At 53.4% G+C, this 21085-nt stretch overlaps 7 protein-coding genes across 7 annotated transcripts; 3 read left to right on the forward strand and 4 right to left on the reverse strand.

Annotated features, from left to right (window-relative positions):
• Positions 1–84: 84 nt before the first annotated feature.
• Positions 85–1426, reverse strand: J4E88_000081 (uncharacterized protein; the record flags this gene model as incomplete). The annotated part of the gene is made up of 2 exons (XM_049393762.1): positions 85–383; positions 439–1426. The coding sequence occupies 2 exons, from the start codon at positions 1424–1426 to the stop codon at positions 85–87; spliced, it is 1287 nt and encodes a 428-aa protein (XP_049259591.1).
• A 328-nt stretch (positions 1427–1754) lies between these two features.
• J4E88_000082 (uncharacterized protein) lies at positions 1755–2105 on the forward strand (the record flags this gene model as incomplete). Its single annotated transcript, XM_049393763.1, has 3 exons — positions 1755–1802; positions 1854–1968; positions 2020–2105. The coding sequence occupies 3 exons, from the start codon at positions 1755–1757 to the stop codon at positions 2103–2105; spliced, it is 249 nt and encodes an 82-aa protein (XP_049259592.1).
• A 271-nt stretch (positions 2106–2376) lies between these two features.
• Positions 2377–3522, reverse strand: J4E88_000083 (uncharacterized protein; the record flags this gene model as incomplete). Its single annotated transcript, XM_049393764.1, has 2 exons — positions 2377–2951; positions 3006–3522. The coding sequence occupies 2 exons, from the start codon at positions 3520–3522 to the stop codon at positions 2377–2379; spliced, it is 1092 nt and encodes a 363-aa protein (XP_049259593.1).
• A 345-nt stretch (positions 3523–3867) lies between these two features.
• Positions 3868–4341, reverse strand: J4E88_000084 (uncharacterized protein; the record flags this gene model as incomplete). Its single annotated transcript, XM_049393765.1, has 1 exon — positions 3868–4341. The coding sequence occupies one exon, from the start codon at positions 4339–4341 to the stop codon at positions 3868–3870; it is 474 nt and encodes a 157-aa protein (XP_049259594.1).
• Positions 4342–4865: 524 nt separating this feature from the next.
• Positions 4866–9983, reverse strand: J4E88_000085 (uncharacterized protein; the record flags this gene model as incomplete). Its single annotated transcript, XM_049393766.1, has 7 exons — positions 4866–5322; positions 5415–5789; positions 6144–7165; positions 7213–7237; positions 7390–8777; positions 8827–8851; positions 8902–9983. The coding sequence occupies 7 exons, from the start codon at positions 9981–9983 to the stop codon at positions 4866–4868; spliced, it is 4374 nt and encodes a 1457-aa protein (XP_049259595.1).
• A 2578-nt stretch (positions 9984–12561) lies between these two features.
• On the forward strand, positions 12562–13731 carry J4E88_000086 (uncharacterized protein; the record flags this gene model as incomplete). Its single annotated transcript, XM_049393767.1, has 1 exon — positions 12562–13731. One exon carries the CDS (start codon positions 12562–12564, stop codon positions 13729–13731), a length of 1170 nt encoding a protein of 389 aa, XP_049259596.1.
• A 3474-nt stretch (positions 13732–17205) lies between these two features.
• J4E88_000087 (uncharacterized protein) lies at positions 17206–20973 on the forward strand (the record flags this gene model as incomplete). Its single annotated transcript, XM_049393768.1, has 5 exons — positions 17206–17289; positions 17342–18191; positions 18246–18368; positions 18892–20340; positions 20531–20973. The coding sequence occupies 5 exons, from the start codon at positions 17206–17208 to the stop codon at positions 20971–20973; spliced, it is 2949 nt and encodes a 982-aa protein (XP_049259597.1).
• Positions 20974–21085: the final 112 nt, after the last annotated feature.

A 21085-nucleotide genomic window follows, 5' to 3' on the forward strand; every position in this document is an offset into this window, starting at 1 on the left:
TTTCAGTTCCAGAACGCCAGAGCGCCATACGCATGCAGAACGTGACGTGTGATTGTCACTCAGCCTTCCATATGACTACACCACCTAGTGTCTCTTCGCCCTCTTATCCTTGCCAGGCCGTTTGCTTGCACCGCCGCTGGGCTTGCCCTTCATCCTGCGAGCCGAGAAACCGCTCCCGTCTGCACTGGATTCGGCGGTGTTACTCTTCGCGTGACGCTTCTTGCCACCGAAGCCGTACTTCGAGTCCTTCTTCTGGCGCTTGTTGAAGTCCTTGCCGCCAGCACCACCACGACCGCGGCGGTCGGACTTGTCGTCATCAGCGGTTGCGGCGACGTCGAAGAGGTCTTCCTCGTGGGTGGCTGTGATGTCGGCTCCTTGTCGCTCTGCATGTTTGTCAGTATACTGTCGTTCAAGTTCTCAGATATGGGTTGAATATACTCCTCTTGAGAGTTTGGATCTTCTCAATGGTGTCCTTCTTCTCCTTGGCGCGCTCCTGCAGCTTCGCGACCTGAACCTGCTTTCCGAACTTCTTCAAGTCTCTCTGCTTGCGTGCCTCAGCAGCGGCCTTCTTGCCTGCCGCGGCATCAATCAGCTTCTGCTTGATCTTGCCCATGTGCTCGTCGCTCTTGACCATCTCCGCGAAGTAGTCGGCTGGCCGAGAGAAGGACACACCCTCCTTCTTCAACTTCTTCCGCGCATCCTTGACCGAGGACAGGCATTGCTTGTAGAAGGCGAGCTCACGGTTGAGGTCGTCCTCGACGTCGGCGATCTCGACAGGCTCGTCGGTGGTAACGGACTGGTATTCCGAGAAAGCGAGTTTCGAGTAGGGGAGTTGGATGCGGTTCAAGGCTGCGGTGAGAGCGGCGGTGTTGTTGATGGTAAGGCGCTGGTGCGGGATAATGTCACCCTTGTCCTCTGAAGCGACGGAGTCCAGATCGGACAGCGCAATGTCATCCTCGTCATCGTCCTCGTCATCGTCATCCTCAGCGTCTTCATCCTCCTCTGCGGCCTCATCAGCCTGTATCTCCTCCTCGTCTGAGCTGATGTCGCTATCGGTGTCGTTGAGGTGGTCAAGGTCTACTTGAAGTCCATTGGGCGCGTCTTCATCGTCGCTTGCGTCGTCGTCGTCATCCTCGCCCTCGGTCTCCCACTCGGGCTCCTTGACTGCTGGCGCAGCCTTTGCGTCGGCCTTCTTGTCCTTCTTCGACTTCTTTATCTTGCCATTGACCTTCACCTCTACCTCATCCAGCGGCACAGGCACGCCGCCCTCCTCGGTATCCTTCTCGCCCCCCTCCGCAGCCTTCCTGGCCTCGCGCTTTTCCTTGCGCTTCAGCGCCTGCTTGACGTACTTCTTCTGCTTCTCACGCTTGATGTCGCGGCCCTGGTAGTTGTCGAGCGCCGACTTGAGAACGCCTTTCTTCGCCATGTCGACTGAGGTTTATGGGGGTTCTGAAGGGTGTGGAGTATCGAACGTCGCAAAAGTCAAGACGTCAAAGCTTCCTAGAAAATAATTCGTGAACTTCGAAGTCTGGGCGCAGAAACATTTTAGCGCGTACGCTAGCTTGACCGCCTACGAAACGGGCAGGAAGCCGCGGCGAAGACCACGTGCTCCGCGACCTTACATATCCACCGTATGCGCATCTCTCCTGTATGATAGCAGACCGCTTGACAATCGCCTTGTGAGGTGCTGAAATTTCCCCAAATCCGCAGACTACTCGTTTCGTTCTTCACTTTCCCCACAAACACATTCAGTCATGGCGACACCCCAGCCACTAGCAGACCGCGCGCAAAGCGACACTGCGGTACGTGCTTGTAACACTCACGATGCCCCGCTCTACCTAACACGAGCATAGTCCGCTGTCTCAAAAGATGCCGAGAGTTCTGGAGAGCTCACAGCAGTTGTCGATGACCTACTGAACCAACTCAACACCAAGTTCACCACAGTCAGCAGCGAGCTGCTTGCCAAAAGTAAGGGCAAGCATGTCTAAAGCAGATACACTAGATGCTGACGATGCGTAGTGGATGACATGTCACGGCGGCTGGATAACCTCGAAGCAACTATCCAGGCTGGAGACGGTACCAAGGGCTCAGGGTCTGGCAAGTAGATTTACAGGGAAGGCATCATGTTTGGTCAAAAGTAGGCGGTGTGCATCGCGCATGTCTCAGTCATTGGCGTTTGGTGTTAAATTACATAGATCGTATGCAATCTGGGTATTGACTTTCGGTTCTCTGCCACTTGTTCCTCTTTCTCATTGTCATGATCACGTATGCCTGTCGCTCCTGCGCCAGGCCTCTTTGCGCCCCCAGCTCATCGTATCATCTTAATAGTGTTGATGGTATGCCTCATTGCGGAATCTTACTTCACGCACGGGTCATCTACAACTCAGACTTCTCCTCCTCGGCATCACCCATGAACTTCCTCAGGATGTTGCTCCTGCTCATCAAGTCATCCATCTTCTCGGGTGCCAGGTTACCCTTGGCAATGAGTCCCTGCAGACGCTTGAGCTCTTTCGCAGCGTACTCCTGGTTGGCACCGATCTTGTTGAAGACCTTGACGTAGTACTCCGCGTACTTGTCTTGCAAAGTACCAGCGAGGGTCTTGGCCTCCTCAGCACCGCCGGCCCACGAGCCCTGGAACTTCTCAATGAGGGTGTTGAAGGCCTCAATGGTGCCACCAGTGGCGTCAAGACCACCACTTACAGCACGGTGGGTACCGGCGTTCGCGTTGATGAAGTCGACGAAGTCCTTCTCGGCGCGGGCGCCGTTGTAGGGGAGAGGCTCGGTGGAGCCCTTGGGGAAGTATTTGATGGTCGGGTAGGATGACACGCCTTGCTCCTGTGCGAGAGCCTTGGAGTTCTCAGCTTCAGCGTCGACCTTGGCGATCAAGACACCGGGTTCGGTAACGAAGTCGTTGGCGAGGGTCTCCCAGACGGGGGCGAGAGTCTTGCAGTCTGCGCAGATGTTAGCTATGAGGCATTCCTAGAGAGGGGGCTAGGAAGACATACGTCCGCACCATGGAGCAGTGAAGGCAACGAGCACATCCTGGTCCTTTCCAACCTTCTCCTTGAAGGTCTTGTCGTCCAAATAGACGACCTGGCTAGGCAGCTTGCCCTTGACCTTAGGCTTGACCGAGCTCTTCTCTGTGATGAACTTGCTCAAGCTCTCAAGGTCGCGTCCGCCGCTGTAATCCGTAGGCTTGTCGCTCTTTCCGTCGAACCACTTGAGGGTAGGGAAGCCTGAGACACCGAAACGCTTGCCGAGCGCCTTGTGAGCATCAGCATCGACCTTTGCGACGCTGACCTTGTCTCCAGCGTGCTGGAAGACGCCAGCGAGCTCATCGTAGACGGGGGCGAGGTTCTTGCAGTGGCCGCACCAGGGAGCGAAGAACTCTACGAGGGCGGGCTTGCCGGACTTAAGGACGACATCGTCGAAGTTGGAGGGTGTGAGGTCGATGACGCCGGATGCCGAGGCAATTGCGGGCAGCAGCGCAATGGCTGCGGGTATTAAATTGCGGAAAAGCATTTTGAAATTGTGTGAAGCTCAAGGATGAGTTGAAGCTCCAAATGTGTGTTGAAGAGCGGTGGGAAATCTGGTGGGGAGCTAGAGCAGCACAGCGGCTATCAGGGTCCCGCGGTGGCGATCGCTAGTCTGAAAGGTGTCCTTACGCGTCTCAACTTTACAAATCCAACACCAACGAGACGGGATGACGTACACTGGATAGTGATCACGCATACTAATCACGGTCTTAGTCGTATATACAGCTGTTGATAAATATTTTATACTACAACATGCATTCAATTCCTGGGTATTACAAAGACATCGCCCTCTAGACCTGCAGGTGGCCATCACCTCCTAAACCCTCCAGATCTAATGCAACGACATCTTCCAATTGTTCCCCCCAGTCATCCCATAGCTACCACTAACGGTCTTCTCGTCTTCGCTTTTCTTTTCTTCTTCAACCTCAGGCTTGACCTCAGGCTTCTTCGCCTCCACCTTCTCCTCCTTAACCTTCCCCAGCTCACCAGCAACCTTCTCCACCGCAACCTTCAGCGCCCTCACATCCGCGCCCCTGATCTCCTCAACCTTCTTTCCGTCCTTGAAGACCATGAACGTCGGCATAGCTGTGACACCATATTGCCCCGCGATCTCTCTCTGCTCATCTACGTTGACTTTTACGAATGCGAATTTCCCCGGTGAGGCATGCGTGGTGGAGAGTTGGTTGTAGATGGGCGCGATCTGCTTGCAAGGTGGACACCATGTTGCGTAGAAGTCGGCAATGAGATAGGTGTGGCCATTTAGAAGGGTGCGGAAGTGTAGGGGTGCCGAGATTTCTGTTGGCATGGTTGGTGTTGGTGTGTCTGTCAAGGCGGCGTGCTAAGGTTGTGTGTCGAGTGATTTGAGTGTTGTGTCTTGCTGAAGGGCTGTTGAAAGGCGACTGTAGTGTATTGGAGCTGTCGTAGGATTCAGGCTGTACTTTTGTATTTGTTTGACTGCGATGGCGCGACCTTGTGGAATGTTCTTTCCAATAGATGCGCCATACCACGAATGGTCTGGCCAATCAGCATTTGTCATCAGCATCACGATCACGTGTCGGTGCACTTGCCGCATCCGGTAGTCGGTGATATCTGCGCGGGAGAAGCTATATATGCTGGCGCAATGCGTATACGGAACCTTTGAACGGAGTCATCAATCATGCAGATAGGAGGGCCTGTTCTAAACTGATGGATGGTCTCGCGGAGGTTGATTCGACAATGATGTACATGCCGATAGCAGTCTTAAATTCCAGAAAGTCCACAACGCCTCGCTATGCCATCATGAGCAGTTGAACCCAGCTGCTCTTCAAGAATTGAATGACCTTTCAAAGCTCAGCCCCCACCCCTCCCCAGTATCTCCTCCCTCTCCAGCACTTCAGGCTTAAACTTGATCAAGAAGACTGTCTTGCCCGGCCACAGACCCTTGCCTTCCTCGTCGCCTACACTATGCGCTGTCACGCCCTCGGTTGGGAACCCCGCACCATCACACACACCCTCAATTATGCCCGCAACAAAGGCCGCGCAGTTCAAACTCGACAGTTCTTTGGGCAGACTTATGTATTGGTTGACCATCGGGTCGTTGTCGAAGAGCATGTACTGTCCTGGGTCGGTGCCAGACTTTTCTAATGCATCCGCGGGTCGACCGAATAGGTAGCGGTATAGCTGTTGCGCGATGAACTGGAGGAGAGGCAGGATACGAGTGGGCCGAATGCTCGCGAGGGGGTTGGCGGTTCGGGAGAGGAGAAGGTCGAGTAAGCGGAGGCCAATGGGGTAGCCTTGTGTATTCAGTCTAGATGGTGTCAGAACACGTTCGGCTGGAAACCCAATGCGGTATGTCGCAGTGCGTAGGTGAAGTTCCGCAGCTGCATGTGTCTAGCATACCTCTGCTCCAAGTCTCCCACATCCTTCGCGCCCTTCTGCGCATACGCAATCATCTCAATGAAGAGGTACGCAAACGCCGCTCTGCTAAGCTCCGCATTCTTACTCCGGTTCAGATTCCTGTCGTATATGCTCTTTTTATTTGACGGGTACCGCAGCCCAGGCCCTTGACTTGGGGTGCCGCTCATTGCGATGTGCTGCCCTTGTGGTTGCGATTGTGTGCCGGGTTGCGGACGGATCGTGGCTGCAGAGGACGATGTCGACGGCTTTTGCGCAGTGTCTACGGACCGAGAGAGGGACGACTGGCGCGAGGGGTAGTACGAGTGGTGTAGGGGCAGGATGTTGGACATGGTCGCTATTGAACCCTGGCGGTGTTGTCTGGCGGAGTGATGTGGGTCGGAGGGTCGTGCGTCGTGCGTCAGACTTGCCGCGGGTCGAGGATGCTAGGGATCATCTTCGGTGCTTAGCTAACATACGACTTTCAGAATACAATAATTCTCAGGCCTCTCGACCACTTTTACTCGACGAACTTAGTAGTGCATTCTGTTTGCCTCACCGGACTGGGAAGCTCAGCGCCTGCAGATGAAAAGGTGGAGTGAAGTCAATCATAGAGCAGCGAGTTAGGCCGTGGACAGTACGTCAGATGCTTTGATAGCGTGTTATTTAATACTACGTATCAAGTAGGAAAACAGACGCAGCAACCCGTAGGAAGCCACTATTTCCGACACTTACATCTCTCCGTTGTGTCGCGCTTCAGCATGACGACAAACCGCCTGGACTCCGCGCTTCGATCGCCACCCGTCGTGCTCAGCAGCAGTCTCCATGTAACCATCAGGCATCTCGATCATATCTCCATACAGCTTTTCAAGCTTCTTGTTCTCATCATCCACACCCTCCGAGCCGACTACTTTGCGTGCCTCACCAGTAGATGCCTTCCTCCAGTCCTTGTACCATTCCTTGAACCTCTCCGTCAGGTTCATCTGATGCCACTGTAGAACTCCCATCATCGCCTGCACATCGGTGCGGCGGATATCAAACTGAATCGGGATGATGGCGGTGGTGTTGTTCGGGTCCGCAGCAACATCGCGCATGTGAGGTGCACCCGACTGCTCGATCTCAAGCTCCGCGCGCAGGTCACCGTTGAGCTTTCTCTGTTGCTGTAGTGCAGCCAAAGCATCACCCCGTTCCTTCTTCATCCTGCGTTCGGATGCGAGGTGGTGTTGCTTGTCACCTTGGGCGTCTCTGGCCTTCTCTTCCTCCTTCGCCGCCATGTCCTTAGCATTCTTGACCTTCTTGTTGGCACCCTTCAGCTTCCGCGTCCTTCCATCGTTCTGATTGCCCAGATTGACATTTTCGTACTCGATGGTCTTCAGTGTGTCTTTCAGCTGCGTGTTTTCGGATTGCAGACGCGTGACCTCGCTTTCGAGGCGGTTGAGACGGCGTACGGTGTCAGTCGGAAGGTCAGATGCCGCGGCAGCTTTCGACGTCTTTCGATCTAGATCTTCGATGGTCTTGCCTCGTTCCTCAGCTTGCGCTTTCCAGTAGTCGCTCTCTCGGCTCAAGGCTGCGATCACGGCTCGCAGACGGGCTTCTTCTTCGTCATTCGCTTCCTGCTCTTCATCCACTGCGTTCTCCTGCCATAAGCCTCCCGTGAGCTCTACAACAGGCGCCTTGCGTACCGACAGGCTAAGCGACAAAGTCTCGGAACGCAAGTCGTCAGGAACGTGAAAGAGTGCGTCTAGATTGAAGCTCATCTATCGTTGGTTAGTATGGGCGCATGCTCAGTTGTTACGCGACATACCTTGAGTCGTATCGAGGTGGCTACACTATATGGACATCATGAAAGCCACCATGCGAGGTTGCAACGTAGTTGTCACGCCAAGCATTTAGACTCTGGTGAGGTGAAAGCCAAACAAGACGAAACGGGAAGGCGCGCTGGTCACCGCTTTACCGTTAAGGCATCCTCTGGTCCGATCACTCAATTCTCAATTGCTCTATGACAGCTGCGAGATCTCGCACGCGGAAGGGCTTCGGAACTGCGTCGTCCATTCCAGTCTCTCGCGCGCGCTTCAGTTGCTCGGGTCTTGCATTTGCGGTAACAGCGATGATGTGTAGATGCTTATCGATTGACCCGTCCTCCTGCGCAGCGCGAATCATACTCGCACACTCAAGCCCATTGACAATGGGCATCTCAATGTCCATAAGGATGACGTCGATTCGTGGCTCGTCGACGCGTGGTTGCGATGAGGTCGAGCCCTTCCAGTGTTGCGTAGTTTTGATGAAGTCGAAAGCTTCTTGGCCGTTGTCAGCTGTGTAAACGATGTAGCCCTGGAGTTGCAGCTGTTTCTTAAGGACCCGTTGATTGACCATGTTGTCTTCCACAAGCAGGATGCTAGATTGCGTGGTCGGCGGCGCATCCGCAGCGGCACCCATCGCATGAGGCAGCGGCGAGGTTGGTCCTTCGCTAGTGATAGACTTTTCGGAGCTTCTAGTAGATAGAGACGGTCTCGGTGGTGAAGCCCTAGATGCTTTTGTATAAAAAGCAAATGTCGACCCGATATGTTGCTGAGACTGAAAGCCGATCTCGCCACCCAGCAAGCCCACCAATTTCTTGCTGATGGACAACCCCAGCCCAGAACCGCCGTATTTGCTGTATGTCTTGGGCTTGTTCTGGGTGAACTGGCTGAAGACGCGCGCTTTGGTCGATTCATCCATTCCGCACCCTGTATCTTCGACTTTGAACCACAAGAATATTGACCCGTCCGATGGTTCGACCTCGAGTACTGGTTGATCGGTCGACTCACTCTTTTGGACTGCTTTGATGAGACCGTCAAAGATAGCAGTGGGTGGCCAAGCTGCTACTCCGATACGAACAGTGACAGCTCTTTCGTCGGGTCTATCCTTGGTGAACTTGATTGCATTGGCGACCATGTTGAATAACACTTGTGTCACTCTGCCCGGATCAGCATCGATCCAGTCAACACCGAGCTCGCTCAATGAAGAATCAGCTACAGCTACAAGCTGAACTCCAGCCTGTTCAGCCTCCGCTCTGAAAGTGCTTTCGACTTGATTCAAGAAAGTCTTGACGTGAAAGACTGTCGGACAGATTTCCAACAAATTCGAATCCAGTTTGGAGAGCGAGAGGATGTCATCGATGATACGTTTCTGATGCATGGTGCATGCCATGATCGTATCGACAGCATCGCCAATACTGCTGTTGAGATTTCGCAAGTCGTCGGCGGTACGGGAGCTGTCGTTGTCGGGTGCGCTTCGCTTCTCGCACTGGTTGAGGAGAAGCCTTACTTCAGAGAGCGAGTGGGCTATGGAATCCGCACAGTGCATAACAGCACTAAGAGGATTTCGAATCTGCGGTATGTTAGGACATGCAACGACCCGTCCGGAATCCAAAGCGTACTTCATGGCTCACCATGTCAACGAAGCTTCGCCCTGTTAGCACATTGAAGCACACCCTGAGTAAGTTGTCATTTACTTCTCTTGTTGCCGTTTGGCCTCCACGGCTTCTTGCAGCCGCGATTCGCTGAGATGAAGCTGCTCCAGAGCTGCTGCGCGAGCAAGCTCTTGTTGTTTGAGGGCTTCTTCTTTGGCGAAAATGTCATTTCCTATAGCGATGCTTTCTCTCCGGATTTTTTCGGTACGGCTCCTAGCTTCAAGGTTTGCCATCGAGTTCACCTCGTGGGAGAAGTCACGATGGAGTGTCTTAATCCAAGCTTGGTAGGAGCGGTCGTAAGGTGTACGAGGTGCCAGACCGACAATTAAAACCGCATCGATGTTGGCAGTCCGGTTCGAAACACTGGGCAATATGACAGCCTGGTGGCAGATGTCGCCATAGCATCGGCTCGTAGATGCTTGACACATTTCCATTGGAAGAGTACCGTTCTCAGCCTGGAGAAGTACCGGCGAACGAGAATCGACACTCCTGAAGAAGCTTTTCACCCATGCTTCATCCATACTTGGCTCGATTGTGGATAATGGTGCGGTCGGGAAGGAGCCAACGGTGCCAGAGAGGGCGAAGGCGAGCGAATTGGCCTGATTGTTGGAAGGACCAGTTTCTTTCATACTGTCTTGGTTCCTCTCGAAGCGGTACAAAGCAGCGAATGATATGTCCCCATCTCCGTTAGAGATGCCCTTCAAAATTGAAGGCCATAACGTCTCCAGATCCGAAGCAGTCTCGCAAGCGTTACGGAACTCGTCTAAAGAACGCTCGCGGCGAGAGTCCAACACGTCTCGCGTAACGTTGTAGGTTGTGGCATGGAAGCCGCCCAAGGATGGCGGTAGGCCCGTCGTGGTGATGGATAAGAAGACTTCCTCAAGGCGACCATTTCGGGAGAAGAAGAACGGTATATGTTGATCGCTGTTAAATCCAGACTTTTCGCTTGCGTACCCTCTCAGTATATCGACTTCGGGCAGCTGTTGAATGAGAGCTGTGTTGAGACTTATAGGTCGCCCTTGGTACAGCGGATGGTGGTCATGCAGCAGTCGACCATACGCTGTGTTGTAAAGGACAGTCGAATCCGAGCCAAGTAAGAAGAGCTGTGGTTGAGGAGAGAGCATAGCGACGTGGATGAGTAACAACAATTCGCGAGGCCACGATGAAATGAGTCCGGCGGCAGTTCTGGCCCAGTCCAAGTCCCGAATGTATTGCAAGTCGGCGTCGATGGCTGCGTCGCCCGTTGGATTCGTGAGGAAAGAGAGGTGAGGCTGCTCAAGCTCTACCGCCATAATGATCTCGATAGCGCGACCAGACAAGAGAAAGATGTTATGGTACGGACCCGCGGGCTGCTGCGCCAGTATACATCTCAGCCACAATCTGTCGTTGGTGCCGGTCCCGGGGTCAACGGCTTCATGAGTGGCAAGCCAGACGTCTCGTGAGAATCTAGACCGCGCAGGCCATGCAGATTACTCTGTCCAGAGTCTGGACTATCGAACCCTTGGACCCCTACACTGTTCTCCGGGACATGCCGTTCAAGGGCAAGGTACGACGCACTGTCTGGTTGAAAGGGACCTGCGAATACGTTTCAGGTATGCAGGCAATGGCTTCGCGATGCCAGGCAGATGTCGCCTTAGAGCGCTGAGTCGCTGACGCCCAACGCAGCGAGCTGAGCCCATCTCGAGAGTCTTCCGCAGCCACGGGGCAAATTGATGCGAAGGGCATAACAAGCGAAAAATGAAGACTAGCATAGATGAGGCATCACGGCAGGAATGCAGTGGGATTGGCATGCATAGCTCGCCTGTCAAGCCTCAAGCAGCGTCGTGGCCAGATCTCTGCTGGTGCTTCAGCCAAGCTGAAAGCGGTTAGTGCACCCGCCCCTTCTGCGATCTCGAGGCCCGGGACTATCTTGCCGCCCGTTGTTTTTTAGCCACAGCTGACCTTTCTTCTGCTTCGGCGGGAGCGATAGGTTAGTCTATTCAAGCATCGTTCAATTGGAGTTTCACAAGCCTCGTGCCTGGCTTCCGACTGGTTTTGAGGCACTTGTGGCTCCGATGGCTGCCGGCTCTCCCTACACCTAGTCTAGCGCGATCGTCGATCTGTTCACACTACGGAGCCTTGGAGAGAGATTTCGTTCGTCCAACAGCGGAATAGACCTTAAGCTCGAAAGTTGATCCTCCGCTTCGCTCGACCATCTCAGCGAAGAAGATCTCGGATACGGAACTCGAAAGGTTTGCAGTGTGAGAGGAAGCGCTCCCTAGAGGACGCCTGCGAAACTTCACAGCGAAAACCTTTCGGAAAACCTCAGGTGCGCAACCCAGAATCATTCATGGGTTTCAGCTATGGAGGGGCTGATGTATCACGGCCTCGCTGGACGGCGGTCGTCCTTTCGTATATCGTTGGGCGCAAGAAGCACACAGGCAGCGACTCTTGGACTCATGTTTGTCAGATCCGGCTACTCCACCACCGTGTTCAAGTCACTTCCAACCTGTCTGGTCTGTCGCCTGATTACACGCACCGTAATTACATCAAGAATTATATGTAGCTGTAGCGCGTAGTCACGCAGTGTGAGCAAAGTCATGATGGATGGGGTCTACTGACGACATGCGCGGGTCGATGCCTGTTTTGGCAAGACCCCCTGCACTAGGAGCAGCCTTGTGGTTCGCACCGTCGACACTGCGACTTCTTTCATCACGCATGCGCCACCCCCATTACGACTGTTGTTGGCTTTCGGCACTCGAGTCCTCCTATTCAGTGTCTCTTGTACCAGGCAGACGCGGCGACCAGGTCACGCATGTGCCGCTAATGTGGCTGTGGGAAGATCCTGACGGCCCTCAGCCACCAATGGATTTCTGTGACCCCGACGACTCAATGTACTTCAAGATGATTACCACTAAGCTTTCCAGACTTCTCTTTTATTTCGTCTAAGCATGGCTGTACTTACCTCAACCTTCCTCGTTCCTTGGAATACCACCCACTTGTGTGCCACCTGCCGCCTAGTCGCGAAACATGACACGACACAACGATACTACGCGAAATCTCTAAAGATAGCGGCTGCTCGAGGTTGTACTCTTTGTAGATACTTCTATGAAGAGCTTGTCGTTGGCTTCTTAGGACGCTCCGTTGAAGACACCCATCTTGAAGTAGCTCGGCATGGACCATGTCTCGCAGTAATCGACTTTAGTAACACATTGCGTCGGTTCGAGATATTCACTGAGCGTAGGTAGCAGCGATACGAAGCTACCGATATAAAGCTAACACTGGACAGGCAAGCACCCAAGCAACCAGACTTTCTTCAGACGGATCCACTCGCATGCCGATTCCGAACCGTGCTGGGATTTGATACATACATGGCTGGATAGGTGCACATCCACTCATGCATGCTGTCATCAAGAAGAATCACCGTCGATGCCAAACATACTGCTGAACGTGGAGACGTTGAAGTTGGTATATGGATCGTCCTGTAGAGGCGACAAGCGTTATGCCGCACTCAGCCACTGCTGGGGCGCTGCCGGTACTATGTCAGCCACCTTAAGGGCAACGGTGGAAGGATTCAAAACTGGTCTCGACACCCATTACCTCCCGCAAAATTTTCGAGACGCCATATACGCTACCAGAAGGCTGGGCCTCAAGCTACTTTGGGTCGATGCACTTTGCATCGTGCAAGACGACACTGCGAGCCGCGACGTAGAAGTCAGCAATATGGGAAGGTACTACCGAAATGCTTTCGTCACACTTTCTATACTGAGCGCACAAGACTCCCATGTCGGCTTCCTCAAACCTCGAGAGTCAGTATCAACGATCGGTCTGGGTGAGAACCTTCATCTTCGTCGAGCTCGGCCCAGTTGGAGCGAAGTTCTCCAAGAATCCCCGCTAAACAGACGAGCATGGGTATTGCAGGAGCGATTGTTGTCAAGAAGAGTCGTGCATTTCGAGAAGAACGAGATCTTCTGGGAGTGTCTCGAGACCTCTGCAAGAGAAGGGAGTGCGGAGGAGAACCCTGAAGCATGGCAAGAGGGCGAGTGGTCTAACGAGAGCTTCAAGCGCTGCCTTACTTTTGCCAACAATCCGGCCGTGGGGGAGTTTGGCAGACATGTGCCGGAAAGCGAGGCCTTTATGATGCAATGGTATCGCATTGTATGTCAGTACTCTCGGCTGAGTCTCACATACCGCAGCGATGTCTTCATGGCGATTGCTGGCATTGCGCAGATATTTTGCGAAGTCACCCATTTTACATATAAGGCTGGCTTGTGGAGAGAACATGTCCATGCTGGCCTCCTCTGGTATGCCGACGGATCGCTCATGCCCGTGCGACGGGTTACCGCTAGCTCCAGTCCACCTTCTTGGTCGTGGGCTTCTCTGGATGGCCCAGTAAATATGATCTTCAGCCGCGAATCAAGGACGGTCGACACCCAACTTGCAGCCACGGTGCTTGAACACCAACCCAAGCTCGAGCGAGCCGTTACTTCCTTTGCGCATACTGGGGATGGCGTTCTCATGCTGGAGGCCTATAGCCTCGACGTTGTCTGCCGCTCGTGCTCAGACGGAAGTGCGCCATACAGCGACCCTTATCTTCGCATGGTGGTCGATATTTTCGACGAGCGTGGTGTCTGTATCGGTACAGGCTACCACGATCGCATCCCAGAAGACTGTATTACCCAATGCATGGCTCTGATCGTATCGCAGAGAGTGGACACAACCTTCAGCAGCACCCCCATTACCTACTTCCTGCTGGTTGTTGAGTCGCACCGCTTTGCGGACACCTGCTACGAGCGAATAGGCATTGGGCAGACAGCCGATAAGACTTACGGTCATGTACTGGACACGTTGAACATCAAGCCTGAGCAGAAGAGACAGGTTATACTCGTCTAATACACATTCTCAGTATGTCTTTATTTCTTCGTCTTTCCTAATGCTTGCAAAAGCTTTCACTCCACGCCTGCATCTGAGTCCACCCCGCGTATACTCTTTCTCTCACCAACAACCCACCGATCAAACAACATACCTTCTGTTTTCGGCCCAGGGTGAACATCTAATATCTCATAAAACATCTCATACCCTCTTGGTCTCTCGTCTTTCTCCAGTCTCTCAAGCAGAGCAAAGTCCCTCAGGTGGGGAGTCATCTTGTACTCATACGCGCGTAGACGGTACCTCAGTACCACTTCTCTAAGATCTGCGAAACCCCCAAGCGACGCATAAAGGCCCTCACGGTGATCGGAAATGCCAACGCCGCTGAACCAAGACGAAGACCATGTATCATCTATAACGATATTTCGGATCCGAGCGAGGCGTTGCGGAAGGACTGTCGATGTGAAAATAGACAGCATCTTGTTATTGTCGAATCTGAACGTGTTATTGGAGTAGAGCACCGGAACGGCCTCGCGGTACCTGTACCTTTTGTAAGTCTTGTGCTCAACGAGACTGCCCAAAAGCGAGGAAGAAAACACACATCTTCTTGCAAGTTCTCAGCATCTCCATACTGCAGCCTGACACCGCTTTTATCCTCCAAAGATCCCAAAGTTGCTCGCGATTAAACCTCAACCCCACTTCCTCCTGCCCAGAGAGCACAATCGCATAGATCTGCAGTCTCAACTCCGCAGGCAACTTGGTAAAGAACAAACTTTGCGATTGATATTCCGCATTCTTCTTCCATACCCCCCGGGTCCTATCAACTGAAACACTGCGCTTTCGCTTCTCCAAAGCACGCACGCGTCTCCGATGTTCGATTTTAGCCAAGGCGTCATATCGCCTTTGCTGTGCTGTAGATGGACGACCGGGGCGTTTAACACAGGTGATGGGTTCGAGAGATCTGATCCAATAACACAGACCACAGAGAGGGCAAGTGACGAGTTTGCAGCAGAAGCGCAGGGTGGAGTTGGTGTGCCATGTGTATACTATGGCATCTTTGATGGGTTCAAGAATTGTCATTGTGTTGTCTGAATGGTGTGTACGTTGAGATCGGGGGTTGTTAGCTGAAGATATGTGTTGTGGGTGGCCTTGTTTGATCTTGCAAAGGAGGCACAGTTGGTGGGGCCCGTCCACTGTTGTGGCTTCGTCAGGCAACCATGTCCCGGTCAGATAGCGTATATTGGCGCAGTCTTGGTCCAACTGCTGGTCAGACCATTTGGCTGGTGTGGCTGTCTTTACAGGCGTCGCAAGGCATACTGTTTGGTGTCAACACATACTCTGAACGCTGGTCGCAGACCCATTCATCACAGGCCGATTACTATGGATATTCAACTCCTCTTTCGATACTTTCTGCAAAAATACGCATCTTAATGCCATCAAAACAATCTGGTGTGCTGGTATTGATGGATCTTCCACCTCGCCCAAGATATTCTGTCCTTCTTCCTATCGTACTCCCATTCCCGTAACCTCTCTAATTCCAGCGGAGACCCACGTATGATATACCATACTTCAACGCCAACCCTATCCCACCTTTGCTCGATCTCATCCAACAATTCAATATTATCCAGGCGCTTATAGGGATAAACATGCCAAGTATCTGCGCTAAAGTGTAGGTCGAGGAATTCGAGTCTGGGCAACAACCTGATCGCGGTGAAAAAGTCGTCGTATTCGTAGCTAAGACGGTATCGCTCCTCTTCAGTTGTGACTAAAGGAGTCCAGCTCGGATAGATATGCCCGATGGTGATGCGCCTGATGCTAGCTAAGCGTGGTTGTGGGATCGAGCGAGTGAAGAGGATGAAACGTCTATAACTTGTGAAGGTGAAGTCGATCTCAGAGTATAGCAAGTCGACTGCTTCGCGGTAGCTGGCGAGACGATTAGGTTATGTACCGAAATTCGAGTGTGCGGGTACTTACATTCTGCGGCAGGTGCGTAAAATGCCTGTTGAGCGTCCAGGGTCGGCGCTGAACTTGAACATATCATTCTGTGCGCCATCATCTGCATCCACAAGAATATTCTCAATATCGCGAAATACCATGCCGTAGATCTTTAATCGCAATTCTGTTGGTAACTTTGCGAAGAAGTCACTCTGGTTTTGCTCCACGGTTTTCTTCCGTCTCGTAAACGGCATCTTGGTGTCCTTCCCGTCCACAGACAGACTTCGCTTTCGGTTTGCCACGGCCCGCTCTCGCCGCGCCTGCTTTACCTCGCTCATGACGCGGACGCGCTCTTCTTGTTTTCTTCTCCGATTCCGCCCAGTGCAGTCGCGGAACCCAGCGGAGTGTTTGCAGTAAGGATAGCCCAGACATGGGCATGTGAAGCGCTTTACCCAGCGACGAAGGCGGGCGCTGTCGTTCCAAGCGTATAGGACAGACTCATGGATATAAGTGAACGGTTGCATCTCTAGCCTAACAGAATTTTGTGATGATGAGTTAAGAAGATTGTTTTTTTTTGAATGACCTTGCGGATTGAAATGTTGACGGACGCTGGTGAGGCTGAGCATCGGGTGGCTATGCGGGGCCCTACAATAGGCAACAACTATGTACCATGCCGTTTCGAAAGAATAACAAAAGTAAGCGCTCTAGAAGTCTGCATCGCTTTGGAACTTTGTAGAGACCTGTTTCAATACTCATGTAGTCTGCAATCATCTGTCTAGGTTGTTGCTTGTGTGCGGCAAACATGAGGAGAGGGAATGAATGCGCGACACTCTGCGCGATCAAGCGCGACTGCGCATACAGGGTGTAGCCAAATTACACTATGCGGCAAGCTTTGCAGGCCGATGGGATACGAGGAAACTGATAATGTGCATACTGAACATTCAGAGCTGTCTGGAGTTTCCATGAAAGGTCTGAAGCTGTTGTTCTCCGAACGGAAGGAGCACAAGAGCCAAGTCGGATCAACAAAGCAAGAGCCCAGCATCCGGGTTACCAAAGTTAGTCATTCCACAATTTCCCCGCCCCCGCAAACCTAGCCTCACACCAGCTCCACCGAACCCATTCGCATGGCACCACTGGCAGCCGGGTATACGGGACTCACGGAGACATCTCCTAATATCGTGACTATGCCAGCCCCGCTCCCGATGATACCCCAGCGTGCAAGCGGACGCGGCCCTCTTGTGCGAGCCGCGTCGCCTTACGATGCCCGCAATCCGGGCTTGGCCATTCGTCCAGAACCCGCTACATACATAGATATGTAGGGCGGCACGGCGGCGACAGTGGGTACCCTCTTCTAGATCACATGTACACCTGGGGGCTGTGCGCATACGTTCCGAGAAGCGGAACCGAGGTCGCTCCTTTTTAGAGTTGGTAAAGCGGAGGTGCAGATCGTGTCATGTCATCCGCTATTGAAAGCGCATTCGTAAATACGGTCGTTGATCGAGAGGAATCTGAGTTATGGGACTACCGAACTGGGGTGATCAAGACCGGGCTTCTACATTCACCATGCGCGCAGCAAGATACTACGGGAAAGAGGACATCAGGATTGAGGATGTGGATGAGCAGAAGTGCGGGGCGGGACAAGTCAGGGTATGTGTTTGGTTCTTTAGAAGCGGCTTGCGCGATGACTGACAGTGAGTAGGTCGCACCGGCCTTCGTAGGCATCTGTGGTACAGATCTCCATGAATACCTCGGAGGACCCAACTTCGCGCCGACGACACCGCACCCGTGTACGAACGAAACGATTCCTATTACCCTGGGGCATGAGTTCTCAGGCACTGTGACTGAAGTGGGCTCGGACAACTCGAGCTTTACGGTGGGCCAGAATGTCGTTGTTCAGCCGACGATATATTGTGGGAAATGCGAGGCGTGCAAGGCGGGCTCAGAAAACGTATGCGAAAACGGTGGCTTCATCGGGCTCTCGGGAGGAGGTGGTGGTTTGAGCGATTCAGTCGTTGTGCCTGAAGGCGCAGTATTGAACTTGCCCACCAACGTGCCGCTCGACGTCGGCGCGCTGGTGGAGCCACTGGCTGTTGCGTGGCATGCTATCTCAGCTGCTCCACTGACACCCGATTCCGTCGTCATGGTCCTAGGCGGTGGACCGATCGGGCTGGCAATCGTCCAATGTCTCAAGGCACTGGGCACGAAGAAGATCATCGTGAGCGAGGTATCCGGCGCGCGGCAGCGCTTCGCGAGGGAGTTCGGCGCGCACCATGTCCTCTGCCCCAAGACATATGATGTTGCGAAGATGAGCAAGGCTTTGAGTGGTAAGGATGGACCGGACGTGGTTTTCGACTGCGCTGGCGTTCCCGCAAGTCTCACAACGGCTTGCACGGCGGTGCGCGCTCGAGGGACCGTCGTCAACGTCGCGATCTGGGAGAAGGAGGTTCCATTCAATCCCAACATGCTTGTGTTCCGGGAAGCGCAGTACACAGCCGTTTTGGGCTACCAAAGAAAGGACCTCGAGGCCGTCATTGAGCATCTAGCTGCCGGTAAGTTGTGCGGTGGGCGAAATTTGCTACCTACGGTTGCTGACATGTCTCTAGGTACTCTGAAACCCATGAAGATGATTACCAGCAAGATCAGCCTAGAGGACCTAGTAGAAGGTGGGATCAAAGCCCTGATCAATGACAAGGAGAACCATGTCAAGATTCTGGTGGAAGTTGGAGGTATGAGTCGCGTGGATTCTGCCATACACTGAAGTTGTCGTGTTTAAATAGATCGAAGATATCCAGTAATGCTATGAGCGTGTTATGGTTGTAAAGCTTGAGTGATATTTTGCTGTTGACGTATCAAAGCGTGACCATTTGGGTTCGCAGCTCCACCTCGGTCCTGGGCAGCTTGCAGGGTCCAGCATGCCGTCACTTCCGCAAAAGTAATCCACGCGTCTGGTGAACACCAAACACCCCACTACCTGCTATCATGACTTTGATAGACGCATCAGTTCATGCCTTCATAATCGCCCACATATTTCGATCACCATACTAACGATAATGTCTTCGCTAACCCTAGACTCAATGGCTTGTTGCCAAGCGCCGTATACGGTGCGGCTGATACCCATCTGCGGTAACGAGCTTTGTGCGCTGCAGTGTGGTGCCTCTGTAACGACAAGAGAGCGTCTTATGCTTGCTCTAGAGTTCACTGATATCACGTTGTAGGCCATGTCGCAGTACAACTCGATGCCGTCGCCAGGGGCCTACGTTCCTCCCACCCAGAACGCTCCAGCGCACTCGCAAGGCGCCCAGCAGCCCTCGAGCTATCAGCCCAATACCACGAACTATGGAGTACAGTATCAAGCTCAGAAGGGAGGGGGCACGTTTGGCCAGATGATGAACCAGCGGCTTGAGCAGGCGGTGACAACAGGAAAGCCAATGCTGAACAAGCTGGGCAAGACTATAAGCTCAAAGCTAGGGAACAAGCCTTCGGGAGGCCCGCCGCAGCATCTCCAGAGCTATCAGAGTTATCAGACTCACTTTGGACAGCAGGGCCAGAATCAACCATACCAGCAACCTCAGGGTCAGGCTTTCAGTCCTCAGCCGCAACAGCAGCAATGGGCACCACCGCAGCAACAACCCCCACCTCAAGCGCCGAATGCCTACCCATCTTCGCAGCAATCTCAGTATCAGCAACCCAGCTACTCTACACCCGCTTCCGGCCACTCGGGGCAGACCAACTACTTCCCACCGCAAACCACCCAAGCACCCAACACACAGTCTCATACGCCACAGTCGCCGCTCACTAGCACGGGGCATACTTCATGGCAATACGGTCAAGGCGGAGGGATCGCGGAGCATACACAGATACAGAGATACAATGGGCAGAATCAGGCGCAGCCGGGTCAGCCTCAGGCGCCTGTCGCACAACCGACACAGGAATCTGGCCAATATACTGGACAGCAGATGGGAGTAGTGGGAGGCTCTCATGTCGCTCAACATACACCACCACCCCAGACTTCGACTATGTCTCCAGGAATACCCGCCCAGGTCATGCAGCCGCAATGGGAACAGGCTACCGGGCAGCAGTCGGGTTCCCCAACATATCCCACACAGCAGAACACCACTGCAGCAAGTCCGCCACCTCATTCACAGCACCAGTGGAATAGCCCGTCTCCAGGTGGTGCATATGGCCAAGGACAGTCGCAGGTGCCCGCCCACTCCGTCAGCCCTCCGCCTACACAGCCGATGACCATGGCACCTCAAGTGCCGTCAAACAAGCCTGCACAGTCAAGCCAGTCGTCAACGCCCGCACCACATCAGTCTCGATATTCTGCGCCACACGAGTTCATTGCGGAGCTTCCTGCAGATCTTGGAAATTTGGCTATTGCAGAATCGAAGCCGAAGGAACAAGAATCATCGGTCGTAGGCTCGCAATATCAAGCCTTCCACCCCTCGCTATCTCCGACTGGATCGCCATCGCCTGGCTTTACCATTCCTCGGCGGTCGTTTAGTGTCAGCACGATTCCACTGGCTGATCCGTGGAGGTTTGCAGATGCGATCACTGAAGTTCCAACACGCGAGTTCTACATTCTGGCCGATTTGCTTTTCGACGCTCTGGACCGGAAGTTTGAGCCAAAGAACACGGGCCTTCTAGAAGCACCAAAGATCATCGGAAGCTGGGTGAAATTGACCGAAGACGCGTGTCGTGAGTGTCTGAATTGCCGACAGATGATGCAAGACTAATGTGAAGTCAGGTCTTTTTTGCTACAGGTCCTATAGCGCTTTTGCAAAGCTGTGGAGTCTCGAGGGTATCCCCCACATCATGGTGCCCTGCCAATCCAACCTGACACCAAACTGGAACTTTAATCAACATTCGCATGCGCAAGATGCAAAAGTAATCGCTGATGCGCCAACGCCCATGACGGTGTACACGACCTACATGCCGGCTCTGAACCGGGCGGGATGGTACAAATTCTTCTTTCTTGAGATGATGCACGCGCCAGAAGATATCGGTGATTTGATGGCACTGTGCGCAGACACGTATAAGCCGGGGGTGCTGAACCACCCCGACCTCAACAAGCGGGACAGGACAGAAATGCCAGTACTGCAGGCCAGAGCTGCAGAAATCCAGACATTTGCAATCGGGCGCGTGTGTGAGGAGACGAAGGCTGCGATGGCGGTCGACCCCGATGTTCTTCCGGCGCACACGCACTCTACCGCACCTACCTCGGGACCCACGCAGACTGGGGCAGGTATGACGCCACAGGACATGACGGTGAGAATGCACAAGATCCAGGCAGAGCGGCAGTTGAGTGACATGGCAGCCTGGAAATGGTAGTTTTGCAGGCGAGAGGTTATGGGGAAGGCAGTTTCGTGTAGAATGGACAAACACAATGCGATGACGGCAATGCCGTGTAACCGTAAACGCTGCGCTGGCCATGGTGCGACGG

This window comes from Alternaria novae-zelandiae, assembly GCF_023758075.1.
Source record: "Alternaria novae-zelandiae strain BMP 2774 chromosome Unknown scaffold_1, whole genome shotgun sequence".
NCBI classification, from domain to species: Eukaryota; Fungi; Ascomycota; class Dothideomycetes; order Pleosporales; family Pleosporaceae; genus Alternaria; species Alternaria novae-zelandiae.